Below are 22,495 nucleotides of genomic sequence, written 5' to 3'. Positions count from 1 at the left end.
ACTTATTTTTTATGCATCAGACTGTGCAAGGTCCAGAAAATATTGGTGCAATGGTTTACTAAACTAGAAATTCAGCTGTACATTACATATTATCTGTTTAGATAGCTTGATACACAACAGACAGGCAAGTAGTTACATGGTCATACATTGTTTCACACTGGGTCACATGATGGTTACTGTGCAGCAGTAACAGATTTGTCTCTTGTGTCGTATGTGATAAAAATGTGAAAACGCAAAAACGCCCATAAAAACTGCAAAATGCAAAATTGAAAAAAATTCTGTTTATGTCTCCACGGACCCAGTGAACCTCCTCACTAAATTTGGTGAAAAACCATGTACAGAGGACAAAGTAGTGGTAAGAAACGCAAAGACCTTCATGAAAACAACAAAATTGAAAATTTGCAAGTACCCTCATATGGACCTAGTGAACCTCCATACCAGTTTTGTTGAAGATCCATCCACACCCTGTGAAGTAATTACACAGACAGTACTATCATATTTATATAAATAAACAAGTGGTGTCTAAGTTTTCTACTTAATCATTTTTTCTTACGTATCTAGTTGTCCTGGATTCGTGCCCTACAAGTGTTAATTGCATTAATTTAAATTAGAGCTGTAATAAGTAGCGTTAAGCGGCGTGCTGTTACTGAAATAAATTTACATTAAAATTATAAATTAATATAAAACCAAAGTTAATTCGGTGCAGTAGTACAATTGCAACCAAATTTAATACAAAATTCAAGTAAAATACTTAGAACTGCTCTTAAAAATATTGAAATAGTTTATTTAGACTTACACTTATGAAAGGCATTTTATGAGAATCAAATATATTTTCTCATATCACTTGTACAACTTAAATATAAAGTCTGTGATTAAAAAATAAAACAACCCATCTAATACTAATAGTCATAAATGTCACTAACTATCTTTTGATTTACTATTGCATAAGTATCATATCTAATCTTTACCATAAGAGTGTCATTAAACAAGAACACTTCTCGTTGATGGATTCCTGCTCTTTCTTTTTTGTTAATATCATAAACTTCATAGAGCCGGCAGTAACAGACTAGTCTTCTGTGAGGCTGTGCAAGGTTCTGTAAATAAGAACATGTATATTAAGGATAATAGTATCAGACTTATCTTCTGCGTATGAGACTGTGCAAGGTTCAGAAAATAAGCATTAATCATACCCAAGTTTGTAGCTGTGACGGATTTATCGTAATACGTTTATTATAATACCTTCGCTTCTTTCTGTATAGTTTTCTTCTTTGCATGTGACGTACGATGTTGAATATGTATTGCACAAGTCCCGTCTGATCTTGAAATATCTAGAACATTCGTGGGTCTCTCTCTCTCTCTCGTTGTTTGGGTAAGAAATGTTCATACCCTAGAGGATAGGTTCTCAATGACCTCTTCCTTCTCCCCCGTACTTATGGTCTTGCCGTATTGGAATTTGTAATTATTGAACTGAATATTATTCTGATCCTTTTCAGGGCAATGTCCATGTATGGTGTAAAAATCAACAATGCTTGTTTGACGAAAGCGCGCGAGAATTTTGTCGAATGTTCTACAAAATCACGTGAATCTCATAAAAAAAATAGCTAGACGATGGAAAATATTATTGCTGGACAGCTACAGTCAGTATGCTATAGTCCTAGGAAGCTGTAATTGCCATTAACGTCTATTAATAGGAAAACTACAGAGTTTAAACAGGAAAGTCAGATTTCGAACATTACCAATCTTCAGTGAATTACTTCGGATGTTATTATTTCCATGAGGACATTATATATCTTCCTCGCTGGAAGAAGTGAACTTGTAAGGACAAGAGGCTAGCCAAGAAAGACATCGTTAGAAAGACCAGCCTAACCAGCTAACCTAAGTTAGGTGTGTGACAATATTAACTCAGAATTAATTCGTTCGTCAGGGACCTGGATCATCGATAAAATATTCAAATATTCAGTTCTAGACCAGATATGAGAATAAGTACTGTTTATAACTTTATAAGCTGTAGTATATAAACTATCATTTGTAATAACTATTAGTAATAACCGTTATTTTAAATTGTATTTTGTTTTCATGTGTGTATATTAAAATATATTTGTGTTAAAAGGAAATTGTATGTGTCAATCTTATTGGCAAATAACATAAACTTAATACATATTAGCATTTAATTAACTATTAAGCTCAAGTTAAAAATTCCAGTTACTTGCGATAGTAATACTTTAACATACGTAACAAAATAAATTGGAGACTCTTCCGAAGTAAATAATATTTAGCACAGTACATTGAAATTAATATTATCTGACCAGTTTAATATTTTTAGACACTTTTGTCAGGCTATTTTAAGATTTGTTACTTACTGGCTTTTTACCAACTATCGTTAGTTGGACCTTCAGGACTTGGGTCATATGATCAGATCCTGGTTTAAATTCACTTGCTTTGATTCTTTCATAGATTCCTACTAGCATGTCTCTGTCAAGGTCGTGACCGTCATCAATTCCTATATAGTGTAATTATTGTTTATTAGCATTAAAAAGTGTATCAGCAGGACAAGTCAAAACTCTAGACACAACATAACATTTGAAAATCAAGAAGATAAAATTAAGAAGTCAAATATGAGGATAGTTTATATTCAACCAAATAGTTTTGATTTGCAAGGACAAATTTATGTAAGGACATTTTATTAACTGGGCCTAGTACCTGATACTGCAAAAAGTGTTTGAAAATATTATTTGTGAGCACCAAATTGTTTGCAGGAATATATAATATACAATTTCCATTGTAGTGGTATATCTAAACAGCATAAACCCAGGAAATAAAGAGATATGCACACTATCCAATAAAAAGATCTAAACACTAGCAACACAGCAAATATAATTAAACAGTAACAACACAACTATATACTGTCCACCAATAACAAAATGTAAGTACTAGTAAATAGAAAACACTATCAAAAAGAGGATACACTAAACACTACATATTCACATAACACATAAATACTATCAGTTTCATATACTTAATAAAGGGAACAAAATATAAGTTAAAGGAATTAAATTGTGGTAAACACTGATAGAGATACAATGTGTAAATCATTTTATTAAATTTTATCTAAAAATGGTACTATAAATATTTAGCTGTATTTGAAGTAATGGAAAACATAAATAACGAATGAAGCTGAGTGAAAAATAAAGATGCTGAAAGAAAGAGAAATAACAAAACCAGGAAAAATATACTGTTTTTCATATGCAAGAGGGAAAAAAACTGAATGTAAGTAATTTTTCTAATGATAGAAGAGAAAGAGAGCAGAGTCCATAATAACATAACCTAATAATTAGAGACAACATGGAACCTATTTTTTCCATGTTGACTTTTTTTTATCCTCTACACTAACACTATTTAAAAAAAAATCTTAATTTCAGTTATTGTCATTCATATAGTTAATAAAGGTTTTCATAAACTCACTTAAATTTACTGCCTCTACAATATCTGAAAATAACCCATTGCATAGTTCAAACATCTTGTTAGAAAAATATAACCGTTTTAGCTGAAGATGACTCCTATCTTGTCAAAATTTATGTGCCCTCTAGGCCCACCATTAAATATGAAAAAGGATGGTGCATCCACTCTATCAGTCTTAAACACCTCAATCAGATACCCTCTAACTCTTATTTTTTCAAGAGAAAATTTTAAAGATCTTAATCTCTTCTTATGTGACAAACCCATCATCATAGGCACCATCTTAGTAACCCTTCTCTGAATTGTTTCTAACAAATTGATGTCCTTCCTTAGGTAAGGTACACAAAACTGAGTACAGTACTCCAGATCTGGCCTAAATAATGAGGCATACAATGAAATGATAACCTCTTTAGACCTGTATTCAATATTTATCTAAATATAAACTAAAATCCAATTTGCCCTACCACTAGCAACAGCAGATTGCTTGGATGGTTTTAGAGACTGATCAACAATTATACTAAAATCCCTTTTTCCTTACATTGTTAAGATTATTCCCATCCAAATTATACATATAATTCAAATTATGATAACCCACAAGCATTATCTTGCATTTGTTACAATTGAAACCCATTTGCTGTTTATTTGCTCAACTCACTAAATGATATAAATCCTTCTGTAAATCAGCAGTATCCTTTACACAACTAAAAACACCCAAGACCTTAATATCATCTGCAAATTTATTGATGCTTCTTTCATCTATGTTGCTAATGTAAATAAAAAATAGTGAAGGTCCTGAGACTGAGCTTGATGTATTTCACTTGTAACATTAATCCAGTTTGACTGAATTCTCCATCTGTAACAACAATCTGCTTTCTTCCATCCAGCCACTCTTCTATCCTATTAAGTAACTTATCGCCAACACCTACAAATGCCATTTTTACAAGCGTTTTAGGTGGCAGCTTGGCAAATGCTCTCTGAAAATCCAGATACACCAAATTCGCAACCTTACCCTCATTATATAAGCAGTAACCTTTTCAAGGAATGTCAAAAGATTTTTCCCATACTGAAACCATGTTAACTGTCCAATAAAATTGTAAACTTTTTTAAATGTTTTGCAAAGCATCATTATTCAGACTTTCCAAAACTTTTTTCTACAGCTAATGTAAGACTAATGGGTCTATAATTCCTTGGTCAATTTTATCACCTTCCTTAAGAAAAGGAATTACATTAGCTAACTTCCAATCTTTTGATAACTGCCCACTATTCCAGGACTTACAAAAAAAATAGCAAGTGGCTAACATATTCAATTGTTAACCTCCTTCAAAACCCTTGGGGAAATATTATCTAGCCCAGGAGCCTTCTCATTTTTAAACTTTTTGAACAAACTCAGAATTAATGCAGTCATATTTTTTACCCTGCCTCCATCTACCAGTTGCTCAGGATGAGGAATACTGCTTAGCTATTCATAACTAATAACCAAAGAAAGAGCAGAATTTAGTAACCCTGCTATTTCATAGTCATCAAATACAAGGCTTCCTTTATCATCCCTTAAGGGTTCTACCACATCCCAATATTCTGTTTACCCTTAGTGTAATTAAAGAATTCCTAACTGTTAATCATTATATTTTCAGCCAACTTTCTTAATACATTATTTTTGATATCCTAATTTCCTGTTTGAGCAACTTTCTTGGTTTTCTATAGTATTCTAACTCTCCTGTCATACCAGTCAATTTAAATATCTTAAATTTGTGATGTTTTTATTTATCTTTTCTTTCTCTTTGTGAGCCAACCTGGCACTTTACTTACAACTACCTTTTTTTTGTATAAGGAATATGTTTGCCATGAAGATTTGAAAACTAATGTCTAAAAATTTTCCATGTCTGATTAGTGTTTTCAAATAACTCAGCTGCCAAATTCACCACAATTAACAGTTGTTGTGTCCCTTCAAAATTTGCTTTCTTGACATATATAACCAAAATATCATTATTCCTTACCTCCTTATGCCTCAAAACATTGAACCTAATAAAACAATGATCACTTGCACCTGCAAATTCCCCACTTTCCACCCTCTGGAATCTAGATCATTTTTATATTTGAAGTTAACAATAAATCTAAAACACCACTGCTTCTAGTAGGTTTCTTGTATAATTATAGGGGCAGATTTAATGATAAGCTTAAGACGATCAGTTCCCTATTTGAAGTTAACAATAAATCTAAAACACCATTGCTTCTAGTAGGTTTCTTGTATAATTATAGGGGCAGATTTAATGATAAGCTTAAGATGATCAGTTCCCTATTTGAAGTTAACAATAAATCTAAAACACCATTGCTTCTAGTAGGTTTCTTGTATAATTATAGGGACAGATTTAATGATAAGCTTAAGATGATCAGTTCCCTATTTGAAGTTAACAATAAATCTAAAACACCATTGCTTCTAGTAGGTTTCTTGTATAATTATAGGGGCAGATTTAATGATAAGCTTAAGATGATCAGTTCCCTATTTGCTTTCACTTGATGTATAATATTTGTATGAATACAGTCTGCCCCTCTGCTATTTTTAGCTGACTAGGCATTTAGGCTTAACTCCACCCCTGACTAATTGGTAAAAAAAGTAATCTGAAACGGTTTTTGGAATCTTTCTCCCTCATGGTTTAACTCTAGCATTTCTCAGTTTATATGTCTGAAATTAAAATTATCCATAATTATGACCTTATTAACAGCTGAAATCCTAATTTCATTGTGAAGTTTTTCCCAAATTTCATCAGTATCATTTGTTGGTGTGTAGCAAACACCCACTAAAAGCCTTTTCCCTTTATATTTACTAATATAAACCCAAATAGATTCAATGTCTTTGCTACTATCTTTGATATCCTTAACTTCAACAAGATGTAACTCACACATTCCATATAGAGCCACATCTTCCCCTCTCATTACTACTCTATCCCTAATAAATATCCTCTAATCATGTATTTCAAAAAAAAAACTTTTGCCATCAAAATCATCTACATTTAACCATGTTTCAGTTACTTCCATTACATCAAAATCCTCCATTTTTATTAATGCTTTGAAATCACTCATTTCTTTTACTTCTACCATTACAATAGTAACAATTAAGCTTATCCTTAGAACTACGAATTACGAGGGTAACTGGTGATTTCCTGAAAAATAATGTGTATTTTGAAACTTATACATTCTTTCAATTAAGAAAGAGTGCACAAGTGGTTCCTTGTTATCTATATATTATGGTGCAGAATTATACTGATATTTTATATCTTTATCACCTAAAAATAATGCTATGCAAAAGGTTCATTCTTTAGTCTGAAATTTATTAGCAAGATTTTAAAAATCTTTCATTATTAGTTAACCCCTCATCATCCAAGGAAGGATTTTTGTATAATCATAGCAATACTTTGACCACAACAAACCTAGCATGAGGTATTTAAAAAGTGTATAATACATTTGGCATATATATCAGTAGAAATGATGTGTCCCATGCGTAAATGTATGGGAGAAGATCATTTCTAGTATGCATAAGTGTACAAAAAAGTGCACATTTCTCATATATAAATATATTTGGGTGGAGCTGATGTATATCATGCAAAATTGTTTGAGTGGAGGAAATTTTTAATGTGTGTGAATATACAGGTTGAGATGATAAAGGGATGTATAAGTTTAGCTCATAGCTCCATAATCTCTTGATCGATTTGAGATCTCATTAAAATTTTGGCCTCAGGAAGTTAAATCCTTCTTATTGATGTATTTCACCACACCCAAGGGCTCATAGATTAGTTTATTTTAATCTTGCTTGAAAGGATTTCAGTTTGAGGATAGGCTTATAGATACTAATGAATAATAACATTGGGTATATGTGTGTCCCACACTTGGTATCGCTGGACACAAAATATAGCTACTAAAAAGAGATAAAGGTGTTAACAGATTGATTTACTCTAATCCTGTCTAAAAAAAATATCAAGTGCCAATATTAAAGAACTAACTCTCCTTTCTATAGCACACTGACTTTCAGTATCTTTGTATTATGAAACTGACACGAGTTTACCCTAGCAGTGTTGTACAGATGTTAATGTTGTGAGATATTATGAAAATTATGGTAATAGCTAATCACATGAGATGTAACTTCATGGTCTACCCAATAAATAAAAACCATTTCTTGATGTAAACAAGTTAGTTCACAGGATATAATTACATTGAATTACTGCTAATTGTTGCTCGATATTGTTACTGATCAAGAGAAGTAGTTTCATTTTGGATGTTTTGTTTTTTTGGAATTACACTGTTTCTCCTTTTGTTTTTTCTATTTTTGTTATTTATTGGAATTAATAGCACTGAGATTTATTTACAATGTATTGTTTATTAGCAACTGTATCAAGTCCTAGTCATTTAATATGTTTACTAACTGTTTTTGTAATTGATAAAATTTGTAATTGTTTAAAAGTTTAATTTTAATAAACTATTTTGTTTGATCCTGGTTGTAACAATGTTTTGCTTCAGTGCATTACAATGTAATACAAATTTAGGATAGAGACACTGAGGAAATCATGACTTGTTCATAATACCACCCATGAATAAACTGAGTAACTGTGTGTATACTTTTGTAAAATTTGAAGAAAACAATATCTGGTTTCAGCTACAATACAGTTTGTTCCTTAGTGCATGAAGATAAGCAATAACTTATTTTAACAACATCTAGGCAGCCCTGACATCAAGATAATTCATGAAAACACAAATAAAAGTACACCTTACCTCTCAAATTTTTTACAAAATCTTCAAGTTTCATACGTTTATCAGCTTTCAGATTTGGTGTATGAAGATCAGTGTTCAACATGATGATAGCAAAAGCAAGAATAAAGATAGTTTCTGGATTCTGAAATTTTGATACTATATCTCGATTACACGCTATGTACCTATTACTGAAAACTTCTACTAGCTTCTCAATTTTCTGGGCTTCACCCTACAGAAAACAAAAATAATACTGTTTACCTCTAAACCAGTTGGTTAAATGGAGGCATATGCTATGTACATATTTTGCACAAATAATTTTGTGTAATATTTATTCTGTAAATGCTAGTTAAAAATAGAACTGGGAGAGGTTCAATTGATTTTTCCAAAACAAACGTGAATGATTTACTTGCCAAATCAAGTTAGAGAAAATCACCATTACCTTATCACGTGCCATTCACAAACTAACTAATTTACTGATCATCATCATTATCTGTTTGCGTTTTTTAGTTTCAGAGTAAAGTCATAATGGGATATCTGCTGTTGACACTGTGGTGAATCTTTGGAAGTCCATAAACATACTGAGATCCCATGGGAGGATGATCATCATTGTTGTATACCTTTCAGTAACCTCAATTAATTTTAGCTGCAAGTAACTCATATCATTACAGTATTAGCAATATAGATCACTTTACATTCTAACATGGGCCTCAATTTCACAACATCACATCCATATACAGATGATATATTTAAATTTAGGGGTGGGCACCTTATTTACTAGGTTAACCATTGCCAATGGACTCAAAATTGAAACAACAGCTTTCCATGAAAATTGTACAAAGCCTCACTCCACATTTAAAGAAAAACCTTTCTACTGACTCAGAATTTGTGAACACATGCTCCTTCTTGTTCCACCTCTTATAGCACAGTCAGTATATGATAAATATTCTGGAAATGATTAAATGATTCAAAATTATTATTACAAAATTTGGTTAACAAATTAATCTCTGAGACAATGAGATGTTGCTTTGTGATAATCATTATTTAAATATTATTACAGAGAAACTGGTCCACAATAAAACACAAACAGGGTAGTGTGAATGGGATAGTGAGAACAGAAAATGAGAAAGAGCATTCATGATCCGTGATATGAGAAAACTCACTTGTAGAGAGAAAATATACATGTAAAAACGGCTGGTGAACCTAATAATGACCTAAGAAGGTCAAAACATTGTTCACTCTTCTACATAGTGCTTTCTCTACCCATACCAGCTATTGTTACAGAGAAAGAGCATTATTTCTATTATTTTCTGAATTTTTAAAAATAGATAATTATAAAAAATATGCCTATGATGTAAATTTATTATAAAAAATTGCACATTTGTTATGAATACTTTCAGAAGATATGAAAGTAAACACTGAGCTATTCAAATGTTAAGGGAAAAGAAACTTACTGGCATTCTGAAGAAAGTTTGGTACTTCCTGAGAGCAACATCGACTTGCATCCCAGCTAGATCAATTTCTTCAACAAAACATCTACAAGTTAGAAATAGTAAAGTGTTATTTCATGAGAAACAGAGACTATATAAAATTAATATCAAGAACCAATAATCCTTTTTAAATAAGCTTAATAATGCATTTTAAAACACATGATTAGATTGAATAAGAAAAAACAAATTTAAAATACAAGATGATGATGTTATGTTCATCAATTGACAAGACATCAGTTAATGTGATAATCAAACACTGAAATGACACAGCTTTGTAGTATTTAAAAGATAAGTGATAAAGTACTTTTAAAGTTGCATAAATAGATTCATTAATCTCAGAAATGGAATAGTAGACTTAGAGTTAGGGTAAAAGCTGCTTTAGGAAGGGTGTGAATGAGAGTGTTGGTTTTAAAAGGGTGTACAGTAGTATAAAAAGTTAAAAGCAGGTTCAGTTAGTATTGAAGTTCTAGTGTATAATAGATTTTAACTTTTAGGTTCATGCAAAACACACATGAGGAAGAAAAAGGATGATAAAGAGGTTCATACAGTGAAATACCTTCTCACTAAATAAACTGATAAAGTTGTTTGTAGCGGGAAGCAAAAAAAAAGTGTAAGACAAGAAGGTGTTGGCGAGGTGCTAAAGTAAAGAGCAATATTGAGTGAACAGTTTAGGAGGCAGTACCAAGAAGTATTCTTTATTTTGTAAAACATGTAGGAGTAAATAATGTTGGAAATTGTAAAACAGAAGAGCACCTTAAAAAGAATAAAGGACTTCTTCAGAGATTTAGAGAAAAAATAAATTTCTGGTCTTTTCAGGAGTATTCCCTTGAGCTAGATGTTGAAATCAAATATCTAGCATGGCTTAACTTACATTATAAAGTATTGGCATTAAGCTCAGAGTAACAAGTGAGCTGTTCAAGGCTGTAGTCAAGAGGGTTGCAAATAAACCTCCACTTCTACTGGAGATCTGCCCACCTATTAACATTTATTTTTTTAATTTCTTTGATGATGGTCTCTCATTACAATAACTGCTTTTGTAGTAAAAAGCATACACTCAGAATTAGCATTTTCATAATTAGAGGAAATTTACTAGAAATGTTTATTTGCAGTAATAAAAGAACAATTACTTTTTGGAAATTTTCTTTTCATCCCTGGGTACTAGTTACACATGGAACAGTTTACACTTTGGGCCAAAAAGAAACCCCTACAAACTTCCATATCTAGCAACAGGCCTGGACTGTTTGGATATACAGGATAGTTTTTGGGATAAGGGTCATTTTTATGCTATAGATGGGCTAGGAAGCATCATTTTCTAGGAAGTTCTATCATTAAAAATAATTTAAACTAAATTTACATTCTAGTGAGAAAGTTTAGGAAATTGGAATAAAAAAACTTATAGAATAATTAGAGAAGAGGAAATTAAAAACAAAACCTAGAGCATAGAAAGTTAAAGATAAGTCAATCAGATTTAAAGAACAGAATAACAGATTTTTGGTGTGCAGAAGTACTATGCATTTTCTATTTTCTTATTTGAATTAGAAAAAATTACATTTATATAGGTATATACAGTTCTGAATAACATGTAGAGAAGAAAGTGCCTATGGAATATATTAACATGAATTGGGCTAGCTACTCTGAGTAACTTCTAAATTCATGGATTCTGCTAAATAACATGAGATTTGGGTAATCTCTGGATCATAGTCTTGAGAGAGTTTATATTTCACCTTACAGATGATAGAGGGCTGGCTTTACTGGATTCATGAAGTGATTAGGCTTTCATTAAGTAAAGATTTCTGTATTATGCACAGTTCATTCATTTGCTAGTACAGTCTCATTTAATTTTGGCAAAAATCAATATTATATTGAAATATATCTTGCAAAGACTCCCATTATATAGTGGATCTCCCTAATCTACTCTTTTGGAAAACATATTTTTATCATTTTGCATCATATTGAAGAATATGCTTATAACTGATATTATTCTGATGTTAGAAGCATTAGGAACAAAATGTGTAAGTTCGGGATCGACTTCAAATGGAGAACTATGATATAATGGGAATTACTGAAACTTGATCAGACTTGGAGAACATTAACAATCACAATTGTTTTTAAATTCCATTTATAAGTCACTTAATAGTTATAGATTTATCAAAAGAAGGAATGGATCAGCTCTTTATTTAATAGATTAGCAACAACAACTTCGTGTGGCTAAAGATGAAAAATTGTACTAATGAGGTTAAATATTCATGGGTTATAATCAGAGAATTCAAAAATTAGAAAAAAAGATGATTTATTGACAAATGTTTAAGGCCATCTGATGAAACAAATGTTAATAAGGAACCATTTCATGAGATCAAGGTTGTACTAAGAAGGACAAAAATCATGGATAAATACCATATGCTCAAGAAGTTTAAACTGACAGGTGTGATTGAAGAGGTAGGAAATTTGTGGATTTAGTTAAAAATAATAATTTATGACATCAAAAAGGGTTCCTGAGAAACAGCTGACTTATAATGGTAAAACTGAATGCTAAAAGCAAACAAAAACGTCAGAATGGGGATTTTACCCATAAAGAACCATGATGACATTGTTTTGATTGAAGAATATAAGATAGTGAATCTTTGAATTGTTTTTGTTGCTTCTTATTCTGGAAGAAATACTTTAATAAAGTGCTTAAAAATAGTGAAATGATATTTTTAGTTTTGGCTTTTTTTTTCTGTTTAAATCATAGAGACTGGAATATTAAATTCTCACATTCCTGAGGAACTTCACCTTTCTAGTTGGCATACCTGATTAGGAATGTATGTTCTATCCATATTTCTCTAATTATGACCAATGAAAGTGAACATATTGCATGGTTTAAATAAATAAAAGAACAAATTATGGAAAAATGCAAATTTACATGAGGAAATGCAATCTTCCTGTTAGATTTTGAAATCAGTTTGAAGCACTGTGAGATATATTCAGCAAATGGGGCCTGTGGGAACTTGACCAGTGACACTCATACATCTCACAGGATCCAGCATGGCCAGGTGGTTAAGGCACTTGACTTGTAATCCAAGGGTTGTGGGTTCGAATTCTCCTCACACCAAACATGCTCGCCCCTTCAGATGTGGAGGCATTATAATGTGATGGTCAATCCCACTATTCGTTGGTAAAAGAGTAGCCCAAGAGTTGGCAGTGAGTGGTAGTGAATAACTGACTTTCTTACACTGCTAAATTAGGGATGGCTAGTGCAGATAGCCTTTGTATAGCTTTGTGCAAAATTCATAAACAAACATCTCACAGATCTACAATGGTACAACTATTCTTTTTTTTTTCATATTCCTATATTGATGGCATTTTCATTGAAATTGGAATAAGCTTCACACTTTCTCTTTATCTTCCTAATTCTTTTGGGTTAAGTTCTACCAACTGCTTGCAAATAAGGATCTGATTCAAAACCAATAACCCTGCTTAAAAGTATCTTTCCTTGTGGGGGCAGACTCCTTACTTCCCTTTGATTTGTTGCAAATAAAGCAGAAATATGATCCAAAGGTGCTTGGATATTATTACTGAGTGGAGTAGAACAGCTTACACTTGCATATTACTGACTCGCTTTGCTCTGTCCTTAAATGATCTAGTTTTCAAAAATTGCATAATGTTCTCTACTGCTACTTTTTGAAGCATGCTTTTTTTCTTGTCTAAATGGACAGCCTACTGTGTCACATCCTACTAGAAAACTGAAGCTTTTCTTATGATCCCTTGATTATTGCATAAATTGAAATAAGCTTTTCAAACATCTGAATCTATAAGTAGTTCAAATACTGTATTCTTGGAAAATAGTTGATACAAGACATAATCACATCCAGATTTGTGGCTTAAATAACAATTCTTTCAAATCACATCCTCTCTACATAAAATGTTGCATATATATAGGTATCTGCTTCCTCATGCTCTTCATAACTGAGTCCATTTAGTTCCTTGTATCGTGGCCCTGCATGGCCAAGTGTGTTAAGGCGTGTGACTCGTAATCTGAGGGTTGCGGGTTTGCATCCCCGTGTGGTCAAACATGCTCGCCCTTTCAGCCATGAGGGCATTATAATGTGACGGTCAATCCCACTATTTGTTGGTAAAAGAGTAGCCCAAGAGTTGGCAGTGGGTGGTGATGACTAGCTGCCTTCCCTCTTGTCTTACACTGCTAAATTAGGGATGGCTAGCACAGATAGCCCTCAAGTAGCTTTGTGTGAAATTCAAAAACAAACAAACAAACAATCCTTGTATCGTTTGTGTATTATCAAATAATTTTTACGTTTTTGAATTATCAGTCCCCTCATTATGATCTTTTTGATTTGAGGCATAGAATTTGAAACGTGTATTCATTACATATTTGAGCAAATTTGATGTAATATATGAAATGCTTATGAAGTGTTTCCATTATATTATTGGAAGAATATCATGTTACGTATATTCTTTTGTGTGTTAATTAAATGCATTGAATTCACTTTTTTCATGTTCTCTAGTTTTTGAGTTTTGCTTCAAATTAATAACAAGCTTATCTTGCACAAAGTTCTGATTTATTGAAAAGGATTAAAAGAAAAGTATAGGATAATTCTATGTTATCTTATGGGAGTAAATCAGAATATTATTTTCTTTTAAAGAAAAGAAAAAGAGTAAAAGTGATTATACTGAAATTTATAAGATTACCTATAGAATTTGTAAAAGTTTCTAATTTCTTTATACTCTATACTGAAGACAATGAGACAAGAGGATGTATATATGGGCAGTAATAGAGCTTAGCACCTTACAGAAATTCAAAACGAGAATCAATTAAATAATGAAAGATAAAGGGTTGATATAAAATGTTTATATTTATTTTCCTGAAGGTTGTGTGGGTCCAGATGCTAAATTACATTATGCTTTCAAACTACTATTCCATTAAAAGCATTTAGATATGTTCTGTTCAGTATGAGCAATATCTTACTTACTCTAGTACTGTTGAATTGAAATTATTTTGAAGGTTTCCAAGGTATTCTCCAATATTCTGCTTGCTCAGCCCTTTTCTTGAAATAAGGAATCGTGCTACAGCTTTAGGTGTTGATTCTAAGAAATTTTTGTGAATCAGATAATTTATTCCTCTTTCTGGTTTTTTGTTGAACAGATTCAGACCCACCCGATACTGACGTTTTCTTTGGAGTTCAGAAACTTGTGACTGTAAACAAAAAGTATTCAATTTTTAATTAAAAAAAACACACCAAGATTTTGAAAATGTCTTCCTTCAAAAACAAGGAGTACTTGTAAATCCTAATTTACATTGCAAAGTAAATGGACATAAAAGGAAGTTGATAAAAGAATCTAAAGTATGTCAAAAGAACAGAATTAGTGTGTATGGAGAAGGGTTATTGTCTTTACTTATTTAACCTTAACAGTAAGTATGAAAGAGGGTTACTGTCTTTACTTACTTAACCTTAATAGTAAGTATGAAAGAGGGTTATTGTCTTTACTTACTTAACCTTAATAGTAAGTATGAAAGAGAGTTATTGTCTTTACTTACTTAACCTTAATAGTAAGTATGAAAGAGGGTTATTGTCTTTACTTACTTAACCTTAATAGTAAGTATGAAAGAGGGTTATTGTCTTTACTTACTTAACCTTAATAGTAAGTATGAAAGAGGGTTATTGTCTTTACTTACTTAACCTTAATAGTAAGTATGAAAGAGGGTTATTGTCTTTACTTACTTAACCTTAATAGTAAGTATGAAAGAGGGTTATTGTCTTTACTTACTTAACCTTAATAGTAAGTATGAAAGAGGGTTATTGTCTTTACTTACTTAACCTTAATAGTAAGTATGGAAGAGAGTTATTGTCTTTACTTACTTAACCTTAATAGTAAGTATGGAAGAGAGTTATTGTCTTTAATTACTTAACCTTAATAGTAAGTATGGAAGAGAGTTATTGTCTTTACTTACTTAACCTTAATAGTAAGTATGGAAGAGAGTTATTGTCTTTAATTACTTAACCTTAATAGTAAGTATGAAAGAGGGTTATTGTCTTTACTTACTTAACCTTAATAGTAAGTATGAAAGAGGGTTATTGTCTTTACTTACTTAACCTTAATAGTAAGTATGAAAGAGGGTTATTGTCTTTACTTACTTAACCTTAATAGTAAGTATGGAAGAGAGTTATTGTCTTTACTTACTTAACCTTAATAGTAAGTATGGAAGAGAGATATTGTCTTTAATTACTTAACCTTAATAGTAAGTATGGAAGAGAGTTATTGTCTTTACTTACTTAACCTTAATAGTAAGTATGAAAGAGGGTTATTGTCTTTACTTACTTAACCTTAATAGTAAGTATGGAAGAGAGTTATTGTCTTTACTTACTTAACCTTAATAGTAAGTATGGAAGAGAGTTATTGTCTTTAATTACTTAACCTCTTCTTGAATGTACAAGGAACGTAGACTGAAAAGATTACAAAGTAACAAATATTAAAACTGATTAAGTGAGTTCAAATCAGAAGTTATTTGCTGGTAGAAGAATCAGAATGCAAAACTGTTTAACTGATAAATTGGAAAGGCCTTCGTACCTTATACAGCAATGATGTTGAAACCATATCTTGTGCAGTAGACCACTCTGAGTAATTACTTCCTGAAAAGACATCTGAAGATGAAACTGGTGGAGAGGTTGAATAACTTGCACTCTCCAGGCTATCTTCACTGTTCTCTGAGATATTACCCAATCTTCTATCATCTACTTGGCCCTCAAAAAGAGCTTTTCTATTCCAAGTGGGTGAATATTCTACACTGCATTTTCTAGTAGTCTGTCTGCTCCTGTCATCCACTCCTACAGCTTTGTTGGGAACTGAATGTGGTTCATAATGATAAGTTGATTCTCTTGACTTATAATTTGGTCCTAGTGCTTGGTTTGGTCGTTTAGAAGATTGACTAAGAAATTTCATCTCATGATTTGGAACAATAGTGATTTTTCTACTTTCCTGTGATGAAACCCTTCTATGGTCCACATACGGTTGGCCAAACTTCCTTTCAATGAGATAATCACAAGTTCTGCCAGGTGTTCTCCAAGGCTGGTTTTCAGTTGAATGAAAAATGTATCCCACAGAGACATTAACAGAATGTTTGGCTGATGAAGCTTTATTTAGTTTTTGACTATCTTCATTTAGTGAATCAATGGTTGGGTCTCCAGTATTATTACTCTGCAAGAAAACAAAATATGCAGCAAGTCAGGTAAAATTAATAATATGCAATAATGTCACACATAATTGAGAAACTGTTGAGACATCAGGCACTATACATAACAAGCAATAATATTAACAAAAAAACTTTACAATTTAGTGCATAAATTAATCAATTAAAAAAGAGGAAACCTTTTTCATCCAATATAATTAATTAAAACATGGAAAAAACGTTTTTGTAAAAACACTGAATAGAAAGGTTCATGACCCCAAAACAAAACTTGATGGTAATTTGGACAGTATCATAATTTCCAATAACATGCCCTGCCCTGATTATCAAGGGTACAGAGTGAGTTAAAAAATGTTTGAAAAGGTGATACTGCAGACTGTCATTGTGACAGCATGAAAGTTTTTCTTGTTATTTTGTTTCAAAAGTAAGTTTATAAACTTAAATGCTAAAATTTAGATATTAGTTTCTTGTAGTGAACAGAGTGCAGATAGTCTATTATGCTGCTTTACTTTGAAAAAAAAAGCAGACACGTTGTTTTTATTTGGTAAAAGATAAGTGTATGAAATAAAATAATGTGATTAAAAGGTATCAAATACTAACATTTTCTGTAGAAAAACAAAATGTGATCAAGCTTGGACTGAGTGATCATTTTCAATGACATTGGCAAATGTCACAAAGACACCATAAGTTAAATCATGTCTAAGAAAGTGCTTATGAATTTTGTAACAGTGGTTTAAAAGTAAATTGTGGGTATGAGTAACTTAAGTGTTACATTGCTCAAACAAGATCATCAAAAGTTTATTGTAGGATTAATAAAGGAAAGTTTATTATGTTGTTGTCCATCTATAATCACATGCCACCTAGCACAAAGTTTTGCTCTGGAGACAGTCTTCCTGTTAGCATAGGGAATGAATAGAAGCTTACAAATCTGACCACACTGTTAACGAGCTTATTTCCTTCCCTCAGAATATAATGTAGGCAGGAATGTGGTAAAATTGGGCAGATAGACTACATGCCACACATATTCATGGGTTAAATGTATCATTGAAAGTTTTGGTTTGTTCATTATTAAGCACAAAGCTAAACTATGAACTATCCGTGCTGTGTCCATCACAGGTATCTAAGTCTAGTTTTTAGTGTTATAAGCCCACAGACTTACTGCTGGACCACTAAAGGGTTTTGTAAAATGGTAAAATAAAATTATTTAAATGTAAAATGTATAACTGCATAAAATAAAAACACAAGAGAAAATGTTTCTTTGTTTTAAGGTTAAATAAAAGTAAAAAGACCTATAACACAGAAATAAGTAAAACCATTGTCAAACTGCATAATATAATATTCCAACAGCATTACCCAGTGTCAAAGGGTCACCAATAATGAAAATGTGTCTAAAAATATATTACTGCTCAATGACATTGTTATGATGTAAAAGTATAATGTGATAAGTGACGATTTTAATGCCATATTTCTTAGACATTGTCAGGTCGCTCATGCAAGATAAAAATAATGTGTTATTAAACTCTGGCTAATTTAAAACCTTGTTAAAACAACTTACTGTCTATAACCTTTATGCAAAGTAGAGAGTAAGTCATGAATGATAGCATTGCTCTGAAAAAGTTTAATATGTTGTTACTACTCCAAAAGTATCTAAAACCTGGCATGAAACCCACCATAATGACAGGCTTCATATCAGATTTTGGAATGAAGAGAGGCTTCAGAGGACCAACAAATTGGCTTCTTGTTTTAAAAACCCTAGGAGGAGAATGACAGTTTAAACTGGATGATTCCATGGCCTATAATAACAAAACTGAGTCTGTATAGATAACACAGTGACAGTATTATTTAGCTTTTCAGACTGCATACAATTCTTTCATGATTAAAGAAGACAAAAAATCAGATTATGTGAGAAAAGACAGAGGTGCAATAAACCATGACAAAAACCATTTTTAGCCATCAGTATATAAAGTTTTGCATAGAAAATTGACTTGTTTTGTAAACAGACTACTTCAAACCTGGAATCCCCCAATTCTTCAGGTGATTTAGCAAAATATAAAGTGAATCATGGTAATAAGCCACTGAGAGACAGGCTAATAATCAGATTAAGGACAGCCTCATACAACTGTGCTTGTATATGGAGATCAAAATATTGGGCCATCTACTTCCAAATAATATGGATCACTGAAGCAAGAAAATACATTACCACATCAGATGCTGTGGTAAAAATCGTAGTTTTGCAGCATATTGAAAATGCGTGTTGCATATGTCAAATGTGAAGTCTAAGTACATCCACAGAAAATATGAAAAACTCTAGAGAAGTACAGATAGCCCTTGGTGATGCACAGGGTCTAAAGTGAAAGAAGTTTCTCTATTGGAAGCAAACCAAAGATCTAGATTCCAATTTTAATTGCATGAGGTATAATACATCTCAAATATGAAACAAACTGTAGATAAAAGAAAGAACATGGAAAGTTTACAGTACCATTATGCATTTGACTTTCAGTGTGAAATAAAAGTAGGCTTGTTGTCAAAGAGTCCTAAATAAGAATAAAGCCTCAAACATTTTCTGGAAGATCAGAAAGAGGCCAATTACCTTGTTAGCAACAGAAATACATGTACGCTGTTTATATTATAAAATATTAAAGCCTTTTGCAGTAGCTTATTGAGGACAATTTATATTAAGTGACGAAAGGGAAATCTGAACATCTTTAACATAAAAGTTGTTTCTCACTTGCCATGTTGAAGGAAGTTGATTAATAATGGTATTAATTTTAATACAGGGTGTCCCAAAAAAATGTATACACACTTTGAGTGATTATAACTCACTCAAACTTTCTTTTTTTACAGGTGCAACTGATTTGAAGTAATGGCAGAAGCTAGACTAAGCTTTGAGAAAAGGAAATTTATTTTAACATGCTACTGGAAGTGCAAAAATGTAGCTGAAGTGCAAAGATGGTTTATAAGGGAGTTTCAAACAGGTCCACCAATGCGATTCACCATTACTCTCATCAGAGATAAGTTTGAAACAAATGGAACTGTTCAAGACATCCATAAAGGGCATTCTGGAAGACTGCAGTCATCCACCAGTCTCACACGAGAAGCAGAGCTGTTGGAAAGTCTCCACCGATCTCCAAGAAAATCTGTTCGGCAAACAGCCTGTGAGACAGGAATCCCAAAATCAAGCATCCATCACATGTTGAAGCATGTTCATTGAAGAAGTTTTATTCCAGCATTAGTCCATGCCCTCAATGAAGATGATTCTGACCAGAAAGTTCAATTTTGTGAGTGGTATGTGGCAAAATTTGCAGAGGATGAACAGTTTCCAAACAGAATTTTCTGGAGCAATGAAGCCACATTTGAGTTAAATGGCTCAGTTAATTGCCACAATTGCACTTACAGGGCACCTGAGAACCTTCATGTTATGGTTGAACACCACATAAACTTACAAGGGATTACAGTGTGGTGTGGATTATCAGCGTTGGGTGTAATTGGACCATTCTTTTTCGAAAACACAGTCACTGGTCTCGTTTATCTGAACTTGCTGCAAGAATCTGTCATTCCATGCATTCGAGAGCAATTTGGAGAGGAGGAGTTTTATTTTCAGCAAGATGGAGCATCTTCCCACTACCATCATAATGTGAGGGCCTATCTTGACCAAAAGTTGCCAAACAAATGGATTGGGGAAAGAGGTAGCACTTAATTTCCCCCACATTCACCAGACCTCACACCTCTGGACGTTTTTGTATGGGGGATGTGTCAAAGATGGAAAAACCTGCAACAGTCAAGGAGCTGAGAACAGCAATTGAAAGAGAATACACCCAAATACCAAATGAAATGATTCACGAAATTGCAATTCCATCTGTCCCTGTTATCAGCAGTGCCTGGATCAGAACGTTCATCAGTTCCAACACCTATGATAACTCAAAAGATTCTACACTTGCCTTTTTAAACTTGGATTATAAAACCTAGATATATCTTAATAAGCACTGTATTTATAATCATTCAGTGTGTATACATTTTTTGGGACACCCTGTACTAAAATGTGTGACACTCAAGAAAGAAACCCGAATTTCTCTAAGATCCTGTATGATAGATTGGAATAGTATTGGTTCCGTCTAGGCCCTGAATAAATCTGTCTGCTGAGAATTAAGTAAAGAAAAAATGGACAAACGATCATGTAATCAATAATAATGAAGCTGTCAGCTTGTAGATAGAATTTTAAAAATCCCAGAGAATAGGTGCTAGTGTTGCACTGTTGAGAAAACACTCTCTATGAGTGTTAGTAAATCCTTGTATATCAGCCCCTTGTTGGTCATTGGGCTGCATGATCAATAGCAGAAGATACATGTGCTTCCCATTCACATTCCAAAGCTTGTCCCTGATGAACTTTGAACTGAAGGTGAAAGAAAGTTATGGTGGAAGTGATCAGGTTTGAGATGCTCTTTGGTTTGATGACTTATTTTATGGCTACAGACTAAACTTTTTGAAATGTTGGGAGGTTGTTTGGTAAGGGTAGAAAAGTAGGATATCTACAGAAGAAACTACAGGCTAATTTGTGACTCATCTTGTTTCCTGAATGTCTGAAGTACACCAAGATTGATGCTATAATGGAAAATATTTAAACTATTCATGACTTAAGATGCACAGGCAGAACCTTTCCTCAAATAGGAATCCACATAAAGGAAAACGACACTAAGAGTAGTTAATACAAAACTTCAGAACTTACACTACTTATTGTATTGTCCTCTGATGAAAGCGACTGTCTAGGAGTATAGAACTGTTCAGAAATTCTACTGGATGGTGTTGACTGACTAGGATTAGGAAACAAAATTGGTCCACTCTTTGATGGAATATATCTTTTCCCACCACTCTTTTGCACTGTTGTCCGACACGAGTGATAAGGAATACAAGGGGAAGGTTGCACATTCATTGGAGGTGTGTGATATATACTATTGTCATCTTGTGTTGCAGGAAGATGTTTAATTTCTGAAACAGAATTAGCTGCATTATTGAACATATCACAAGAGGAAACCACATGTTCAGGAAAATTTGTGGAGCTGGTGGTGGCAGTGGTGCATGAAGGAGAGTCTGATAGATGTCTATATGGACTCACATCTGATAGTCCTAAGTAACAATTAGATGAATAAAAGTTTTGGATTTGTGATTTTTCATCTAAATTACGACATAAAGTAGATATATTAGACTTCACCACAGCATCAATATAAGCAAGTGAGTGTCTCATACACAGATCATTCTCTAAATCTTTATCTTTCTCATAAAAGACACCATTGTCTATATCCTCAGAATAACTGCTGTGGTCACTAGTAGACAACCAATGTTTTCCTTCTGATTTAGCATTAGTAAATCGTCGATAAATTCTACTTTCTTTTTTCCCTGGATGGGTGAGTTGCTGAAAGCGTTTGTTCATGCAGTGTTTTCGGAATGCACGCTGAATTGTTAAGGCTGCTTTTCGAGCACACACACCACCATACTTCCTCTCTAGCATTTCTACTTGTTTATCCTGCAAGTCCTGAGACAGTTCATACCTGGAAAAAAGATTTAATTTATCATAGCAATTAGAAACATTTATATTGTTGTAACTCTTATGAGAAGTATGAAAACAAAAATTGCACAC

At 32.6% G+C, this 22,495-nt stretch overlaps 1 protein-coding gene across 4 annotated transcripts in view; it reads right to left on the bottom strand.

The window, feature by feature from the left end:
- LOC143250588 (IQ motif and SEC7 domain-containing protein 1-like) overlaps nt 1-22,495 on the bottom strand; it is a 172,416-nt gene that overhangs the window by 11,141 nt on the left and 138,780 nt on the right. For all 4 annotated transcript variants that reach the window (XM_076501380.1, XM_076501381.1, XM_076501382.1 and 1 more), the window contains exons 3-9: nt 21,587-22,406; nt 16,248-16,874; nt 14,651-14,874; nt 9,648-9,729; nt 8,218-8,425; nt 2,361-2,500; nt 969-1,094 (exon numbers count right to left, since the gene is read on the bottom strand). In XM_076501380.1, the coding sequence (XP_076357495.1) occupies nt 969-1,094; nt 2,361-2,500; nt 8,218-8,425; nt 9,648-9,729; nt 14,651-14,874; nt 16,248-16,874; nt 21,587-22,406 (2,227 nt within the window). The remainder of the gene's footprint in view (nt 1-968; nt 1,095-2,360; nt 2,501-8,217; nt 8,426-9,647; nt 9,730-14,650; nt 14,875-16,247; nt 16,875-21,586; nt 22,407-22,495) is intronic.

This window comes from Tachypleus tridentatus, chromosome 5 (assembly GCF_004210375.1).
Source record: "Tachypleus tridentatus isolate NWPU-2018 chromosome 5, ASM421037v1, whole genome shotgun sequence".
NCBI lineage: Eukaryota > Metazoa > Arthropoda > Merostomata > Xiphosura > Limulidae > Tachypleus > Tachypleus tridentatus.
The sequence above is the reverse complement of the archived record's forward strand: the minus strand, read 5'-3'. Positions and strand labels throughout refer to the sequence as shown.